At 45.3% G+C, this 19,442-nt stretch overlaps 1 protein-coding gene across 2 annotated transcripts in view; it reads left to right on the forward strand.

The window, feature by feature from the left end:
* The window catches only part of XPO6 (exportin 6), a 1,073,945-nt gene that overhangs the window by 534,367 nt on the left and 520,136 nt on the right, over nt 1–19,442 (forward strand). For both annotated transcript variants that reach the window (XM_069646882.1, XM_069646883.1), the window contains exon 10: nt 1,676–1,784. In XM_069646882.1, the coding sequence (XP_069502983.1) occupies nt 1,676–1,784 (109 nt within the window). The remainder of the gene's footprint in view (nt 1–1,675; nt 1,785–19,442) is intronic.

Raw genomic sequence — 19,442 nt, forward strand, 5'->3', positions numbered from 1 at the left:
AACTCTCAGATGACTGCTTTTAGAAAATACTCGCAGGCACTTCCACTGCAAAGTTTGATGGTAAGGCTTGATGAAATCAAGCTCAAAGAGAAGCCTTCCCATAAGGTGTCTTGGGCAGGGGGGGCAAGAACGGGTGGGAATTGCCATAGGGGATTAGCATGGCATGGGCAGTCAATCGGTGGGCACATAACCAAACACCTACAGGCTGTGTCCCTCCTCATATGCCATTCCTCCGTATCTGTACTTCATCACACTTGCAAACGTAAGAATAATGTACCACCATTAGTACCTAAAACTTTATGCTGTTTAGGTCATATTTGTGTGGGTCTGGACAGTAAATAGCACATTTTGGAAGACCTTTTTCCAAAATGTTCACAGGGGGAGAACACCCTCCACACCTGCACAAACACCCCCTCCCCTGCAATTGCCTTGGTGTGGGTTGGGCTCGCTCACTGCGCTTGCTCGCTCCCAAATTCGCCTGGCGAAATGTACATCCCACCTCCTTTCAAAGCCACCAGCGGCCACTACCTGCTTGTTTCATTTTTCCAATGTGTTTAGGGCCTATAATAGTGTTTTTGTTCTTACCTATCTAAGCAGAATTATAGTGTGCTTCGCTGTGTGGACTCATTGTGGACCCCTGACAGCACCAACTCACTTGAAAACTTTCTATGCTTACTTTGATTGGGTTTGGCTAACCTCTGAGTTCCCCTGTTCCCTATAACCAGGGTGGCCTCCTGAAATCTGGCCAGATTTGAGAAATTGACCGAGGCCCCAAGAGGGTTGGACTTGATGCAAGCTAGGACTTGATGCAAGCTAGGGGAGCTGTTCTATGATTATTCTGGAGTTCTTTCTACTTCCAAAGCATAGTAGTACTTGCCTGTGTTACACTGGTCATTGAATCACGTGCTATTCTATTTCTCGTATTCGTGAATATATATATATCTGTTTTATAACGGCTTTGTGCGACTGTATTTGACTAAAGGTTATACATGCTTAGTGTGTATTTTAAAGGCCTAATAAACTTGCATTTGTATATTCAAACCCATCTAACTAAAATGATTGATGTTGCTCTTTGTGGACTTGTAGCCCTAGACCATTCTCACACCCCTTCTGAGAGTAATCTTCACTGCTCTGCTACCTTACCTTGATTGGGTTTGGCTAACCTCTGTGTCTTCCCCGTTCACCATAATAGGGTGCCCTCCCAAAATCCTCCCCCCAGAGCTGATTTCGAAAATGTTTGAAGGATTTTCATTTCTTGGTTAATGGGCCCTCCATATTTCGTGAAGGATTACTGCATGTATGATTATAAGAGTGTTCTTAAACCAGCATTTCCCAGTGATCTTCCCCTCTTTTGGACAGTAGACACCCTGAAATCGGAGTGTTCAGTCTTTTCAGCATTCTCACATGTGCTTTGCTTTTAATCCATTCCTAAAAAAAGACTGTTGGAGGTCGTGCTAAACTATGTAGAAAAAAGATTTCCAGTGGTTGCTGAGCACATGAAGACTTGGGGCACATGCTCCTAGGACACATAATCTCCTTGCAATTTAACAATATGGAATAGTCGCAGCCTGAAAGATTAGCTTTGCCAGAATACTATAAGGCTGATTACTCAGAGTATTTCATGTACACAATCTTGCATGACGCTTTTGGTAAGACATCTTCTTTCATCGATCAGGTACGAAGATGCTCTGGTTCGGTTGCTGACAGAGGTTTTGAACAGAATCCAGTTCAGGTACAACCAGTCTCAATTAGAGGAGTTGGATGATGAGACCCTGGATGATGATGTAAGTAATCTCTGCCAAGTCTGGCTTTTTGAACAGCTGCTTTTCTGCAGTAGTTAATATGGTATGCTACTGAACGTGTCACATATTATGCATATATAAAAGTAAGAGGTGGCTTTCAGTGGCAGAAAGTCCATGCAGCTTGATGATCAGGACATTTCCTGCCCAAAGATCTTATTTTGGGGGAAATGTCACTTTTTGCAACTTTCCCTCCGTTAATTTAATTTGCACCCCTAGCATATATGTTATGAAATTGTAATTCTGGCTGCTTTTAGAGCAATGATCAGTCCTTAAGGCTGGTCGTACAGGGGGATTTATTTTCTGTGTTACGTTTCCCTTTGTTTTACATTATAACACAAGCTGCCTTCTGCAAAGTTTTCAGGGATTATTTGGTTCCCTTTTTCGTTTTATGTTCCACATTGTTGTTACTTCTGGGATGTGCCCAGGACAGGCTGGTGGCTTTCAACCATGTTTACTCTTTTCCAGTGCCCAAGCAGCCTATACTCCGAGAATGGGCCTCATGGTACAAGACATGTCCTTGCGTTTTAGCTGTCTACCTGACCTTGGTGGTGCGAAACAAATGCGTTAACGCACTTATGGGCGATTCAGCCCTGGATTCTCAGTCGGTGCTTTATATGCCTAGCACTGGTTGGACCTGGGATAGGGATTGTCGCAATGCACTTTACAGCATGTGTATGTTTGTTGCTGCCAGATGTTCGGCCGCTGGCTGTCCATGATTGAATAGCCTCTGCCTGGTTCATTGGTGCAAATTGTTACCATTGGGGAACCTGGGCAGCCGCCAACCCAGATTTAGGATAAGAGTGGGGTCTAGACCCATTATGGATGCCAGCCACTGCATCCAAGACCACGCACAAGGGAGCTAAAGGACTGCTGCTGATGAACAAATATTGCCAAAGACTTTTCTGCTATCAGCGATCTTCAATAGGGGTCTTCCTACCCCAGGCTGGTGGACCTAACCTGCCATACTGCTGTCCGGAGATTTGGGAAGCATCCCTAGAGCATCATACGGACTGACCATCCATTAGAAGGGCATCACTGCTGTACTGTATACAGTCTTGTGTGAAGGCCTGACACAGATAATTTGGTCATGGGAAAGAAACCTGATCGCCTGCAGCATCTTTTCGCCAGCATTAAAAGGGGCTTGTTTGGAGTCTAGATCGAAGCCTCCCTGACCGGGAGTCACCTTGCGAGCTCACCACACCTGTAGTCTCCGTGTGTCGTCCTTCGGCGTGGGAGTCACAGTGGACACCGTTTATTATGTAGAATTTCATTTTTATGCATGATTCTCTACACCTGAGAGCCCCAAGCACTTTTTGCTGAACTCTTGGATTTTTGGTGAGTTATCCTGAGTGAGTGGGAACCATTTTCCTTACTCACTCCGTCTTTTATTTTATTCTTGGGAACGTTTTTCGACCCTTTTGGTTGCTTTTCTCCAATTTACTATTGCGGCACGCAGCACTTTCTGTGCTTTGTTGATGTGAGCTCTTTGAGCTGCCCTTTTTATTTTCCTTGTGGTGACTACTGTTTCCAAGGATAGAGGGATACTTTTTATCCTACCTTTTTTATTTTGTGTAATCTGCACACCCCACCTTATGTAGAATGCTGAGGGGATACACTGTATCCCTTTTTCCACTTCTGTAACTTTCTAGTTGTAGTGGCAAGTTCATCTGAGTTTGTGTTTGTTTATGTTTATTATTTATAATGCACGCCAGACCCAGAGGTATCGGGGCGCAACAGTTACAAGACAATGCAAAGCTTAGTTACAGAGAGTCAAAAGTATAAAACATTAATTACAGAGCAGGATAAGTTGCTATTTACAGATATTACAGGCATATGTTAAATCATGAAGTCAAATCCATTTCTTAAAATGGCAAAATTTAAAAATACTTACAAATATTTACAAATGTTATATACACGAAACACCAGGTAAGGGTTGCAAACATGGGGTGGGCGTTGTTAGTTACAATTCAATTGATAACATGTGAGTTAATGGTCATTGGCTTTCAGCCACAGGATGGCTGGTTTTGGTTCTAACGTTAAGATAGTACTGGTCTATTCTCAGTGTAGGAGGCAAGGAGTTCCATAGTTAAGCTGCTTTAACAGGAAAACTGTTACCTCCAATCGTTGATAGTTGAAATTTAGGGATGGAAAAGCGGTCCCTGTTTGCTAATCTGGTGGGTCTTATGGATTTCTGTTTGTGGAATCTCTCAAAGAGGTAGGTAGGGGTGGCGTTATTAAGAGATTTATGGGTAAGCGACAATGTTTTTAGGAGGATTTTGTCATTGGTTTGGAGCCAATTATTCTGTCGTCTACTCTCAGAAATGTGGTTTCTTTTGGAAATGCCTAATGCTGCTCTAAGCGCATTGTTTTGTAGGGTTTGGATTCTTCTAATGATGGATTTATTGGAGCCTATGTACAGGGCGTTGCAATAATCCAAGCGGGACAGGATGAGTGCTCTGGATGAATGGTACAGCTGTTATTGGAGAGAAGTGGCTTACCTGTTCTTATAAGTTTGCACGTATAGGCCGTAGAGGATGCTAGCGTGTTGACCTGTTTGGAGAATGAGAGCGTAGAATCGAGATAAAAACCTAATGTTTTTACCTCCTGTGCTACCTTATTGCGGTTGCCGTCGATTATGAATGAGGAGTAGTCAGGTCCCAGTTTTTTAAAGTTAGTACGGGTACCCAGGATGATGAGTTCTGTTTGATCATCATTCAGGCATAGACCATGCGTGGCCATCCATGCCTGGATGATGATGATGATGATGATGATGATGTACACTCTATTCTCCAAGGCCAAATCCTTGGCATGATCCCATGAAAGTGGGAGGAGGATCTGGGTATCATCTGCATAGTTAGTGTAGATGATACCAAGATGGTCCAGATCATCGAAAAGGGGCTTGTAAATATGTTGTACAGTGTGGGTGAGACGCACGATCCCTGTGGAACGCCGCAAGTCAAGGGTATGGGGTCTGCAGCTGCAAAAGGCGAGAAAACCTTCGTAGTTCTGCCACTTAAGAAAGATCTAATCCAGGTTACAGCGTCCTTAGAGATGTGTGCTCCTGTGTCGAGATGGTTACATAATATTGTATGATCCACCAGATCGAACGCAGCTGAGAGGTCCAGGAGGAGGAGCAAGGCTGATTTGCCGCTCTCTCTCTCTATGCTCATCAACTTGGGTCTTGAGATCAATGAGGGCAGTCTCCGTTCCATGTTGTGGGCGGAAACCTGATGTTCTAGCTCCTAGTAGGTGGTGTAATTCCAAATATTTTTGTATCTGCGTGTAGGCCACCTTATGTAATATTTTTAGAAGAAATTGGACTGTTGTGATTGGCCTGTAGTTGGTAGGTGTTGAGGGATCTAACGTTGTTTTTTTTTTTTTTTTGGGAGTGGAAGTACCCATGATTGTTTGAGGTTAGTAGGTATAGTGCTGGTGGTAAAGGAGGCGTTGATAAGCTTGCATATGAAGGGTGATCGGTCTCTAGCCGCATCCTTAATGAACTGTGCAGGGCAATGGTCGCCCTGACAATTGGATGGTTTGAGGGACAGAATGACTCTTTCCACCTCGAGGATAGATACTTTGGAGAAGTTGAATCGGGTGGGTTGGGCTTCGGCTGTGTTGCCAGTTATTTTGGGAGATGGTAGGTTCTTTAAAGAGTCTTTTTTTTTGGGCTATTCTATTTTGTAAGGTAGATACCTTATTAACAAGTGCATGTTGGATGTCTGAGCTCCATTTTCTGTCTTTGTTACAGGTGTCTGGTATAGCGACGGGGGGTCTCCAATTCTTTGAGAATAGTAAATAATTCTTTCATGTTGGAGTTAGCTTGGGAGATCAGAGTGTCGTAGGATGCTCGCTTAGGTAGGCAGATTTCATTTAGGGATGAGAGGTGGTGAGCTTTAATTTGTTGGCTTCCGAGGGTAGTAATTTCCAGGCAGCCTCGCAATTTCTTTTTTGTTGTCTTAGGTTTTTTAGGAAGGGTGTGAACAATTTGTTCAGATGGTTTTTTGGCTTACTTGGCCTTCAGTTTAAAGGGGGCGATCTGGTCCAAGGAAGAGGCCATAATTTTGTTAAACTCTTCAACCAGACTCTCTGGGTCAGCGCTGTCAGGAAGTGCATTAAGGGTAGGGAGTAAGGCAGGGATAAGCCCATCCGCTGTGATACTCGTTTTATTTCTGTTAAGTGTGGGTGGAGCCATAGGGGCAGGAGCGGGCAGAGGTCTATTGGTGGAGAGTGTAAATGAGAGTAGGTAGTGGTCGGTCCAGGCCTGCCACCCAATCTAGTATTCTACCTTTGTTGTGGGTGGGGGTTGTGCTTCTTTGGGTGAAGCCTAATTCTGCTAGAGTATTTGCTGTTGCCAGGGCAGGCAGATCCGAGGGGTCATTGAAACCCAGATTAAGGTCACCTAATAGTAATACTTGGTTGAGCTTTTGAGGTTATTAGCTAGGATCGTGTTAATGTCATCCTCAAATGTCCCGATTGGGCCTGGGGGGCGATATATCAGGTGTATGATGAGGGTTTGAGAGTTAATCAAAGGTACTTTGACAGTGCTTCACACAATTGAATATCGTAAGGGGGGGGCTAATCTCATAGCGAGACTGCATTTGCAGATAATCGCAATACTTCCTCCTCTAGTTCCTTGTCTGTCTTGTCTCAAGATAGTATAGTCATCTGGGACTGCTAGCATAAGCATAAGGCCTGCTGCGGTGTGTAACCATGTCTCAGTGATGGCGAGGAAGTCTAGGTTATCCCTCAGAATCAGGTCGGCAATCTCTGTGGCATGAGCCACTAGGGATCTAGAATTTATTAGAGCTCCTTTGATAGGCGGGCTAGTAGGAGCTGTAGTTGCTGGGTGAGAAGCTAGTTGGTCTTTAGGGTTCAAGTGCTGGACTGTGCAACTTTTTGTCTTAGGAGGGCGGTTATTTGCTAACTCGGTACTTGCAAGCATTAGGCCAGGCAAAGTTTTAGGTGTACTTCTTCCTATCGAGATGGGTAGCAAGCTTCTAGGTGGCTCATGTATTTTTTGCTACTCTAGCTCTAAGGTGAGTATTCGTAAATTCCGTTGAACAGGGGTTACCCAAGATTCGGTGTATAGAGTCATCCCTAGCTAGAGGCTGTTTAGTTGTCATATTGTTGGGCAGGTCTGGTGGTGTTGTTGAGGGCGAGTCCCCAAGGGCCTGTGTGTGGTGTCTAGCAAGGCAAAGTGCGACACTCAAATAAGTAATGATAAGCAAATAATTTGGCTAAAGGCTTTAGTGAGCATGCTGAAGCTTGGTGAGCGAGTCACTTTGAGGACTGGTTCATGTAAGGCAGTGGTGAACAAATAAGTGTGGGAATACATAGTTATGACTAAATATATAGGCTAGTTGACGCATTTGAGTATACGGAGGTGATAGGCCGGGAATAGCAGGCAGGTAGTTGTGTGCAGTGATAGCGATTACTATCTAGTAATTAGCAATGTTGGTTAGAGGTAATAGGTCTTCATGAGGGACTACGGTTGCAAACAGGCCGCCCAGAGTTGGGTAGGCCGTTATTAGTAACATCCGTATGAGCAAAAGGGCAATTACCAGTAGTATCAGAGTAATCGACATTCCTGTGAACTGGTAGTAATAGAGCGTTTAGTATGGTCATAGGCAGTGTTCTAGCAGTTTCACATATATGCAGTGAAGCATTTCAAGGCTCCATTATGGAGTGCGCAGATGCATAGAGTAGTGTCGCCAGGGCTCTGAATAGTGGAGCTGCTGTGCATTTAGCATGTAAGATAGTGGCTCTAAGATACTGGGGCAGTGGATGTTTTCTACCTATTTTTAGTGAACCTTATACGCAGGCTGCTGTCGCAGATGCGGTAAAGGACACATGGGCCACAATTGTACTAAAATTGAGCCTGTCTTCTTTTTTTTTTTGCCAACTCTCGATAATGTGAGAAACCTTAAAGTGTCTCACCCGCCAGTCCACAGGAATCTGTCATCCAGGTGGCCAGGACACAGCCATCGCTTTTATATCCAGTTCCTGGGGGTGGACCAGTGCGGGAAGATCACCTGGATGAGCGGTCTTTGGGGAGTGGAAGTGGAACAGCGAAACGCGGTATCCCCTTCCCTGTAACACCTTTTCCCTATCCTACCAGGTAGGATACTTGGGAACTCAGCCTCCCGCACCCATTTTCAGACACACTTTCTCAAGGACAGCTCACTGTGAGAGAAAATGGACTAACACCCGAGCCATATATCGGACATGTCCCAATACAACTGTCCGGCAGGGTCAGGCTATGGTCAAGAAAAAATTGGGTACTCCCTATTTTTTGTTCTGGGGTGGGGGGGTCAATCTTGTAACAGGGGAGAGGAATCTGGCACTAAACAAACAACAAAATTGACTCACCCCCCTCTTTATCCCAACTGTGTAGCACAGGACAATGCATGTTGCACCGCTATTAATACTTCTAGCGGACAAACCGCTCTGCAAGACTAATGCTAGGTTTACAAAGAAATCAATTTATTAATACTCAAAAAAAAATTTAAAAAAAACTCAGTATAAAACACATGATAAAACAAAAGAGCATAGATGTAACAGAGGGTAGATCAGTGACTAACACTCATAGAGCAAATCAATATGTCAGAGGGTAATCAGAAAAAATCATAAACATTTGTATTGGAGAAAAATCTCAACAAAATTGCAAAACACAGTTCACTGTCTGTGTTTTTAGGTTATGGCACTTGTCTGTCTAACACCTAAAGTGAGTCACACAATGTTTTCTGGAAGACCCTTCATAGGGTTTTCCACAGGGATACATGAAGCATGATCTTAGCGCTTCATAAAAAGTCGACATATGTTTCGGCCTACAAAGTCCGTACTGCACTCTCCCTAGTGCTGTTTAGAGATGTTATAGAGGCCTTCTTCACGATGAACAAATTGCTTCTATTTGGAAAATCAATCCCAACAGCCTAGTGGTCGTTTCCACACTACAAGAAATACATAAAAAACCGAAACATCAGGTTAACATTTCAAATTAACCAAAGTTAGTTGTCTTGATTAATGGATGACGTATATCGTTATTCTGAATTGACCAAAAAGGTGTGTCCTTATATTTCACAACCGTTTATACACACATTCAGTGAAGGATGTGATGTGTTGTAAAATCTACTGCACCCTGAGCATGACTTCTGTTTATAGAAGTTTAACTGCAAGATTGTTAGCACATGGCAGCAGCATCACAGTTCTGAGACGGTAAGCAATCATGAATAGTACGAAAGTTAATGAATAGCCTTATATATGTGTGAGCAAAAGCCAGCACATACCTCTGCTTTGTGGAAGCACACCCTGAAAAAACACAGCTAAAAATGCGAGCCGGTTTTGGGTAATAAAGATGACCTTTCTTCTCAAAAGGTCTTGTAGTGGTATAAACAGTCTGAACCTAACACTAGGTTTTTGAAAGGTTCAGAGTAAAGCTCCAGCTAGTGCCATCTCACTTTTGTGAGCAAGTGGAGTATAACCTATTTCACTTTTTAACAGATCGGAGACGGTGCATAAACTTAGCACACTGGTATAGTGGCAGATCAAAATAAAAACTGGATTTCTTACAACGAATAAGAAAAATACCAAGAAGAGCCATCGCCAAACGTGTTGTTGACACAACACTGCAGGTGAGTTAGAGCTATTTACTAGACCATGTGCTAGGCAAATAATGTATCATATAAAACCAAAGGTTAAATTAAATCTGCCTTAATTGTAGGTAACCCTTCAGGCCCCTGAGAAGATTAGAAACCAATAAAAGGGTCGGCCTTCAAAATCTGAAGTCCCAGAGTATTTGTTTTGCAGGTCAGTGCACAAATTGGGCATCATTGAGTCTTTTTGCCCTGTCAATCACCTCCACAAGACATCTAACTTTTGTTATTTTTAAATGTTTTTCTGATATTAGTTTATTTATGTATTTCTTGTAGTGTAGAAACGACCACTAGACCGTTTGGGTTGGGATTGATTTTCCGAATAGAAGCAATTTGTTAGTCCTGAAGAAGGCCTCTATACATCTCTAACCAACAGCTCTAGGGAGAGTAGGATGAACTTTGTAGGCCGATGTCGACTTTTTATGAAGCGCTAGGATCATGCTTCATGTATCCCTGTGGAAAACCCTATGAAGTTTCTTCCAGAAAACATTGTGCGACTCACTTTAGGTGTTAGAAAGACAAGTGCCATAACCTAAAAAATACAGACAGCAATAACTGTGTTTTGTCATTTTGTAGAGAGATTTGTCCAATACAAATGTTTTCATGATTTGTTCTGATTACCCTCTGACATATTGATTTGCTCTATGAGTGTTAGTCACTGATCTACCCTCTGTTACATCGACGGTCTTTTGTTTTATCCTGTGTTTTATACTGAGGGTTTATATTTTTTCTGTATTAATAAATGTATTTATTTGCAAATCTAATATTTCGTTTTGTCGAGCTGTTTGACCGCTCGAAGTATTAATAGCGGTGCACCGTGCATTGTCCTGTACTACACAGTTGGGATAAAGAGAGGGGTAGTCCATCTTATTGTTTGTTTTAGTGCCAGGGTCAGGCAATCACTGATCATTACACACCTGACTTCCATCACACTTCCCCACATGGATAAAAGGCAGAGCATGAAAGCACATTCTGAGCAAGGTGAAACACACGAGGAAGCAGCAGTTCCAAGATGCCAGTTTAATACAAGGAGAAAGACTGCAAGACTGAATAGGGTGGCAAAGAGGGAAGTGACCTTGACCTTTTCAGAGAAAGACCGTTACTTTCATGAGCCTTCGAAAATAAGAAACATAAGACCCGGAATCAAAGCTGAAGAAACCTGCATTGTGTCGAAGGTACCCGAGGCTCTCCCGCGTCGATAGCCAAGGCGGGGAGGATCATCTGCCGCTGTGGTACTGTCATTTTCATCGGGCCAAGAACAGACATTCAAGGGCTACATACACAGGGTCCCCGGATGGACACAGTCCTGGCGCCTTTGGCGCCAGGCTCATGAATAACAAATAAGCAAGAACATTTACTTGGGACAAGAATGGTTTTATTTTGGAAGTAATACCTCATTTTGGATGCAAGGTGTATTTAACATGGGAACTTCCATCACTCAAGCAGCCCCACGTGTACTCTTGGGTGTGGCTGCTGCTGCTATTGGGTTGCCTTGCATATAATGACTCTCTAGGAGTGGCAGGGTGTGGCAGGCAAGCCAGGCCTAGTGGGCGTGCCCACGATCACAGCTATTTAAGCTGCTCCGATCCCTGAGGCAGACGCTTCGTGTTATTCTGCACTTCCATGCAGCGTAACGCTCACTGCCGCCTGCGATTAAACTTGCCTTTGGAAATCCTGCTTCCTGCTTTCATAATTATCAACTGGAGAACCTGACCTCACCTGTGCACGTCTTCGTTGATCCTGACATTCTTCTCCAAAGCTTCCGGAACGTTGACATTTTCTTCTTGACACCGCAGTTCATCTTCAAGCCTTCCGGAACGTGGACAGCTTCATCCTGGCACCGCAGCTAATCTTCAAATCTTCTGGGACGCTGTAATCTTCATCTTGGCACCACAGTACGACGTGCTTCACCAGCGACAGCAGCACCTGCAAGTAAGAACGAAAGGGAAGGTTGGGCACTTAAAAGACAATTAGTTTAAGGTCACGCTACCACCAAACCTTGCTCTTTGCCTTAAACCATCACTCACCTGTTGTCGGACATTGCGGTTTCAACCATCTTCCTGGCCGCATTCCGTGCCCCACAGCTGTTTTTGAACTGCATTTCCACCTATTGGGAAGAAACCAGAAGAGAAAACATTATTCAGGAATTAACAGCAATATTGAGAGCAATAAAACCAAGACAGAAAACGAGAAGAGGCAAAGAGAAAACAGAAAGGGAAAGAGACAAGAGGAGAAGCATAGTCGCAGCTGGACTGGACTATTAATTACCAGGGGTCAGTGAAGGAACTAGATTCCATCAACAAGCGCCCCTGCCGGAAGTAGCAGGACAGAGAGCTTACCATGGTGAGCCCTATGGGCCGGTACATGCCCACAGAAATCACACCTTGGGTAGAAGGGTTTGAGAGGCACAATAGTCACCGTTCAGTGCACTCACGTTTTCTCATATCACTGCTGGAGCAGTGTCACCAATTACCGCCGTTCACAGCTTATTCGCAGAGGGAAAGACCGGACGGGGTGATCTAACTCCTGGGAGGGCTGCAACCGTGCCCCAACACCTACGCACAGACCAGGTGAGCGTAACAGAACGCGAAGCCTCTACGAGACTCTGCCTGGGTGTTATGGAAACTTCAGAGACAGACCTATTGGCCCAATTACTAGAGGAATTACGGGCTGAACTACATGCTTCAAGGCAGGAAGCCAGTGCATTAAGGAGGGATCTTATTGTAGTTTGAGAAAGAATCGACGACTTGGCAAGACAGATGCTACAAGCCCAAGCCGGGCAGGTTCCCTTGCCGGGGATAGCCCATTCTTCCACACCACAGCAATCAACACCGGTTCAGGTGGTCCTTCCAGGAACAGTGCCTTTAGCCCCGCCTGAACGCTTCTTCGGCGATGCAAACAAGTTTGCCATATTCATGAACCAATGTCGCCTTCATTTCTTATGCAGAACAGGAGCCTTTCCTAACGATCAAGCCAAAGTTGCATTCATACTCTCATATCTAGGAGGCAACGTGGCGGACTGGTTAATACCATTGGTCACTCAAGATGATAGTTTGCTTCAGACCTTTGGGGATTTTCAGCATGAGATGGAGAAATTGTTTGCCCGACATACTCAAGGACAAGCTCTGGACAACACATTGTTGTCAATCAGACAGGGGAATCAAGATCTATTTACCTAAATTGCAACCTTCAATCGTCTCATAGCCCAGACCAACTGGCCAGAGGAAAAGAGAACTGTGCTCTTTTATCGAGGGTTATGTGGAGAACTTAAGGATGTGTTGGCTCAAGTTGTGAACCCACCAGAGGGGTGTGCGGACTAATAGACCAGACAGTGCAACTCGATCATAGGTTGCAGAATAGGAAAATGGATCGAGCCAGAACAGAGGGAAGGTCAGTTTATGTGCAACCCCGTGAGAACCAGACCAAACCACACGAACAGTCGGAACCAATGCATATCAGTGGTTTACGGAGTCCTCTTAACAAGGCGGAAAGAGAGAAAGAAGGCAGCAACAGCTCTGCTTATATTGTGGTAAAGCAGGTCACTTGCTGACTGAATGCCCGGTAAAACCACCCAAGGAAATAGTTGGAGCAACGGACAAAAATGACGAAGTAGTAGTACAGGACTCTGGAAACTCCAATGCCCGACAAGCGTAGGGGTCCACTTGTCGAGCGAGAAAAAGGAATCTGTGCAGACCTCACATATAGTCCTTCTGGTACTTTTGGTTAATCACAAGCAACCGTCAAAGATACATGCCTTGGAGGCGTACATTGACAGTGGAGCTGTGGGTAACTACATTGACCAAAATCTGGCTATCCGAATAGGCCTTCCTCTACAACAAAAGCAGAAATCGGAAAGTATCACAGCAGTGGATGGTTCTCAGCTGTCATCGGTGACACAATACACCGAGAAAGTCAAGCTTCTGTTGCAGGACGGGCATCAAGAGGACATTAACTTCGATCTCATTGGTCCTCCTCAGTTCCAGAAGATATTGGGAATGCCTTGGCTGGAGACCCATAATCCTAGGTTCGACTGGCGAAAACGAGTTCTGACCTTTCCTCAAGAATGTGCCGACACCTGTTGCAACAAAGACGTTGCCAACCTGAAACCAAAGAAAGGAATCGTGCTGGGCCTCACTGGCTCTTTACCACTTGAATAAATGGATTACCAGGATGTCTTCCAAAAAGAGCAAGCCAACATTTTGCCCCCGCACAGACCCTACGATTGCCAAATAGACTTTGTACCCGCATCCCAGATTGCCTGCAGCCGGATTTACGCTCTAACTGAGCAGGAAAACAAACATCTTAGAACTTAACTGGATCAGTACCTGGCAAACGGTTTTATCCGTCCATCCAAGTCCCCTGCTTCCTAGCCCCTCTTCGTGCCAAAAAAGGAGGGGTATTTAAGAAGCTGTATTGACTACAGAGCAAGCAATCAGATCACAGTAAAAAAAAGTTACCCCTTACCACATATACCAGAACTCCTGGATCAGGTGAAACGTGCTCAGATTTATACAAAGCTGGATTTACAAGGGGCCTACCATCTTGTGAGAGTCAAAAAAGGAGACGAGTGGAAGACGGCCTTTCGCTCGAAATGGCCTCTTCGAATACCAGGTCATGCCCTTCGGGTTATGTATCGCCCCCGCGGCATTCCATTTCTTTATGAATGACGTGCTCCGTGAACTATTGGATGTTTGCGCACTTGTCTACATAGATGACAGTCTCATCTACTCAAATTCCTAGGAAGAACATGTTGGTCCTGTCCGGGAAGTTCTAGAGAAGCTTCGACAACACCAGTTGTATGCCAAGCTGGAAAAACAATTCTTCCATGTGACTGATGCCGAACTTCTCGGTTTCATGCTCACGCCACAGGGTGTACATATGGACACGCGAAAGGTGGACGCAATCCTCCAATGGCCTTCACCAACATCCACGAAAGGAGTACAAAGTGTGCTCGGATTCGCTAATTTCTATTGTCGATTTATACCAGGGTTCTCACAAATCGTACACCTAATTAATTCCCTACTGAGAAAGAACAAGAAATTCCATTGGTCCACAGAAGCTGAAGAAGTCTTTCGGAAGCTGAAACTAGCATTTACCACAGCACCAGTTCTTCGACAGCATTGACTAGATCTGCCATACGTGGTTGAAACAGATGCTTCAAACATAGCAATGGGAGCGGTATTGTCCCAACGGAACCCGGAACAGGACAGTTACATCCTGTTGCATTCTGGTCTCTCAAGTTCTCTGCCCCCGAATTGAACTATGCAATCACGGATAAGGAATTACTGGCGATTAAAGCAGCATTCAAGGCATGGAGACATCTTCTTGGGGCAAGACACACTGTCACCATCATCACGGACCACCGTAACTTACAATATTTGAAGACTGCCAAAGCACAATCCTTGCATCAACTTCGTTGGGCTCTCTTTTCTGCAGAATATGACTTTATCACCTATAGACCTGGAGTACGGAATGGAAAGGCAGACGCACTATCACGCATGAGTGAAGAAAAAGGGGCTTTTACAACATCCGATCCCGTGGGCATCATTCCCGAAGAACGAATCCAAACCAAGATCGTCGCCACCATGTGTGTAGATGACTTAAAAACCAGTTTGCAATTCAGATGAATCGGTCAACGCAACAGGAATGGCTTTTAAAGGGAAACCGGTACACCATCAATCTACCGTATTTTCAAGGACGCTTATATACCCAGGATAAGAAACTGCAAAATCAAATCATCACGAACTATCATGATTCATTAGTGGAAGGTCATCCAGGAATAGCCAAAACTCAGGCTAAGATAAAGCAAAATTACTTGTGACCAACTTGGAGAAAAGACATTGCCCAGTTTATTGCAACCTGTGGTGTCTGCGCACAACCCAAGTCTCAGAAACAAAACCCTGCTGACTTACTACATCTCTCGATGGTACCACCAGCACCTTGGCATACTCTGTCAATGGACTTTATTACGGATCTTCCTCCTTGCAATGGTTACAACCCCATCTTAGTCATTGTGGATTTATTCTCCAAAATGGCCCATTTCATCCCTCTGAAGGGACTCCCAACTGCATCGACTCTTGCTACTGTGTTTCTAGAACAAATTGTCCGATTGCATGGATTTCCGTCAATATTAATATCGGATCGTGGAACTCAATTTGTTTCCGCCTTTTGGAGATGGTGTTGTACAATGGACAACATTGACCTCCTGTTGTCCACAAGCCATCACCCTCAAACTAATGGGCAAACCGAACGAACTAATCTGACGTTAGAGCAGTATTTAAGGTGTATGTTACAGCACTCCGAGGACTCCTGGAAAAACATACTCTGGGTAGCCGAGTATGCATACAACAACTCTGTTCACACGAGTACTGGGCAAGCTCCATTCTATACTGTGCATGGAAGACATCGGCAGAAAACAGTATTTGATCCACCCAATACTTTGGAAATGCCAGCAATAAAAACCTTGCATAAAACCATCACTCAGGTTCTTGAGGAAGCGACAGAACATTTGACTAAGGCCAACGAAAGACAAAAACTGTTTGCTGATCGGCACCGAAAAGAAGCTCCTGATTACCAGATTGGGGATAAAGTCTGGTTAGCATCCAGATGAATACTGTTGAAAGGACCAAGGGCCTTCCGCCCCAGATATTTGGGCCCCTATACTATCAAAGCAATAATCAACCCTGCCGCCATGAAATTAGTTACCATCACACATAAATATTTACCCAGTATTTCATGTCTCTCTCCTCAAACCAATGAAACCAAATGCACAGATTCGCCCTCCACCAGAGCCCAAATTACTAGATAGGGAACCGCAGTATGAAGTTAAATCCATCCTGGACTCCAAGGTGGTTTGGTCCAAATTGTATTGCCTTATAGACTGGAAAGGTTACGGACCTCAAGACCGAACTTGGGAACCCAGTGAACACGTCCATGCACCACGTTTAATCAGGCAGTTCCACCGCAATAATCGCACCAAACCAGGACCGGGAGGAGGACGACCCTTGAGAGGGGGGAGTGCTATCATGGTCATTGGGCCAAGAACACAGACATTCAAGGGCCACATACACAGGGACCCTGGATGGACACAGTCCTGGCGCCTATGGTGCCAGGCTCATGAATATCAAATAAGCAAGAACATTTACTTGGGACAAGAATGCTTTTATTTTGGACGTAATACCTCATTTTGGGTGCAAGGTGTATTTAACATGGGAACTTCATCACTAAAGCAGCCCCACATGTACTCTTGGGTGTGGCTGCTGCTGCTATTGGGTTGTCTTGCATGTGCTGACTCTCTAGGAGCGGCAGGGTGTGGCAGACAAGCCAGGCCTAGTGGCCGTGCCTACGATCACAGCTATATAAGCGGCTCTGATCCCTGTGGCAGACCCTTCGCGTTATTCTACACTTCCATGCAGCGTAACGCTCACTGCCGCCTGGGATTAAGCTTACCTTTGGAAATCCTGCTTCCTGCTTTCATACTTACCAATTGGAGAACCTGCCCTCACCTGTGCGCCTCTTCGTTGATCCTGGAATTCTTTTCCAAAGCAACGTTGACATCTTCTTGACACCGCAGTTCATCTTCAAGCCTTCCGGAACGCGGACATCATCCTGGCACCGCAGTTCATCTTCAAATCTTCTGGGACGCTGAAATCTTCATCTTAGCACCGCAACACAATGCGCTTGGTCAGCGACAGCAGCACATGCAAGTAAGAACGAAAGGGAAAGTTAGATACTTAACAATTAGTTTAGGTCGCGCTACCACCTAACCTTGCGCTTTGCCTTAAACCATCACTCACCTGTTGTCGTATATTGCGGTTTTAACCATCTTCTTCCTGGCCGCATTCCGCACCCCCACAGCTGTTTTTGAACCACATTTCCCCCTATTGGGAAGAAAACAGAAGATAAAACGTTATTCAGGAATTAACAGCAACATTGAGAGCAATAATACCAAGACAGAAAACGAGAAGAGGCAGAGAGAAAATGGAAAGGGAAAGGGAAAGAGAAAAGAGAAGCATAGTCACAGCGGGACTGGACTATTACTTACAAGGGATTAGTGAAGGAACTAGATCCCATCGACGAGCGCCCCTGCCAGAAGTAGCAGGACGGAGAGCTTACCATCAATAATTAACAGGTGAGCCCTATGGGCCGGTACATGCGCACAGAAATCGCACCTTGGGTAGAAGGGTTTGAGAGGCACAATAGTCGCTGATCAGTGCACTCATCAGTGCACTCATGTTTTCTCATATCCACGCAGGAGCAGTGTCACCAATTACCGCAGCTCAAAGCCTATTCGCAGACGGGAAAGACTGGACGGGGTGATCGAACCCCTGGGAGGGCTGCAACCGTGCCCCAACGCCTCCGCAGAGACCAGGTGAGCGTAACAGGAACTGTCCTTGGTGTCATGATTCCTGCCCCTCATGTCCCCAGCCCTCCAAGATGTCAGGCTGGAGCCAGGCCACGATCACCTACATGATCCAACCCTCCAAAGACCACCTTGGAGTCAGACTTGGCACTTGTGGCACCAGACTCACTCACTCCCATAGGATAACATTGGGGATTGGACTTGTAGTGCTTTGATGGGGACAAGATGGATGCCCCCACATATTTCGGTTTCCAGAACTGCATGTGCAGTCTAGTCTTTTGGGTGTGGTTCAGCCCAGAGACACCTGGGATACCCAGAGACTATTTAAGCCACGCCCAGGCTGAGAAACGTGCTTTGTGTTTTCTTCACCTGCAGCGTGACACTCACCGTGTTCGGATCGGTCTCCAGTAGGCCTGCATCTTTCTTCTGCGCTCAGCTCCTGCAAGAACACCGTTACACCGTTAGGAACAGCCTTACCTTGCAGCGCTTCTGCCCATCATTCATCGCTTCTTCTGTTCTGCGGGCATCTTCGGCGGTGTCATTCCAATCCCGGCACGCCGCTTCCTAAGGAAAAGGGAAAAGAACAGAAAAAAGGCATTAGCAAGCATTCAGCAAATCTTCGCTTATTTTTAAAGACTGTACGAGCTTCAAACGCTTACCTGAATCCCAGCCGCTCTGGGGGGAAATCTGTCTCCGGAACTTCTCATTCATCTGCAAGAGGGAAAAGACACTGCTGGTTAGCGTGGAAACATCTCGAGGCGCCGCATACCGCGCTTACTCACCGCATTTCTTCACAACCGGCATCCACGCTGAAAACGTTGCGGCACCTAAAAGACACAGAAAAAGAACTCAGTTCAATACAAATACAAAATGGTCGCATCGCGCTCTCACTCACCTTCAGCACCTTCATCTCAGCTGCACGTCGCCATCCCCGGATGCCGGCCATCATCTAAGGAAGGAAAGGAACGAAGTTAGAGAACTGTTCAAAAGACTCATTATATTTACCTGTCGGACTCTTGCCAGTGAAGTAACTAGGCAGCAACGAGCCCGCATCAACCAACGCGCCCCTGCGCTGAAAGCAGTACGGAGAGCACACTTTCCAAGAAAACAAAGTGAGCTCTGCATCAAAGGGAAGGGTTGGACCCCGGGGAAGAAGGGGTTCAAGCACACAGAGACAATAGGGAGTTAAACTCTAACAATCCTGTGTTTCAGGCCCAGTCTTCAGTCGAGTAGACTCCAGGGAAGGGTTCGAGGTCGTAAGAGGTCAGAACAGGCTGTGTGATGTCCCCGTGGATACGAGGTGAGAGTTACACTTGGCTCCGACAACAAAGCAGCGCCAGTAAAGTCAGCCGGTGAGTTGGGGAGACTGATACCAGACCGAAAGCCAAGGTTGCAAGCGACAACATTGTATAGAGAAAACTTAAGATAACAGTGTGTCAAGCGACACAAATATAATTAAACAGCAGATGAATGACAGAACTTTTGGAGCCAAAACAGATTCCGTAAACAGTGGTCCAGCACCACGTGGGTCATCATTCGAAGGTCTCTGTTAGGTATCCAACTGAAATGTGGCAAATGTAAAAAGTAATTGTGAAATCAAAGTGATCCTGTAACGAGTCAAGA

The sequence above is a fragment of the Ambystoma mexicanum genome, chromosome 2q (assembly GCF_040938575.1).
Source record: "Ambystoma mexicanum isolate Mex_15411 chromosome 2q, UKY_AmexF1_1, whole genome shotgun sequence".
Lineage (NCBI taxonomy): Eukaryota > Metazoa > Chordata > Amphibia > Caudata > Ambystomatidae > Ambystoma > Ambystoma mexicanum.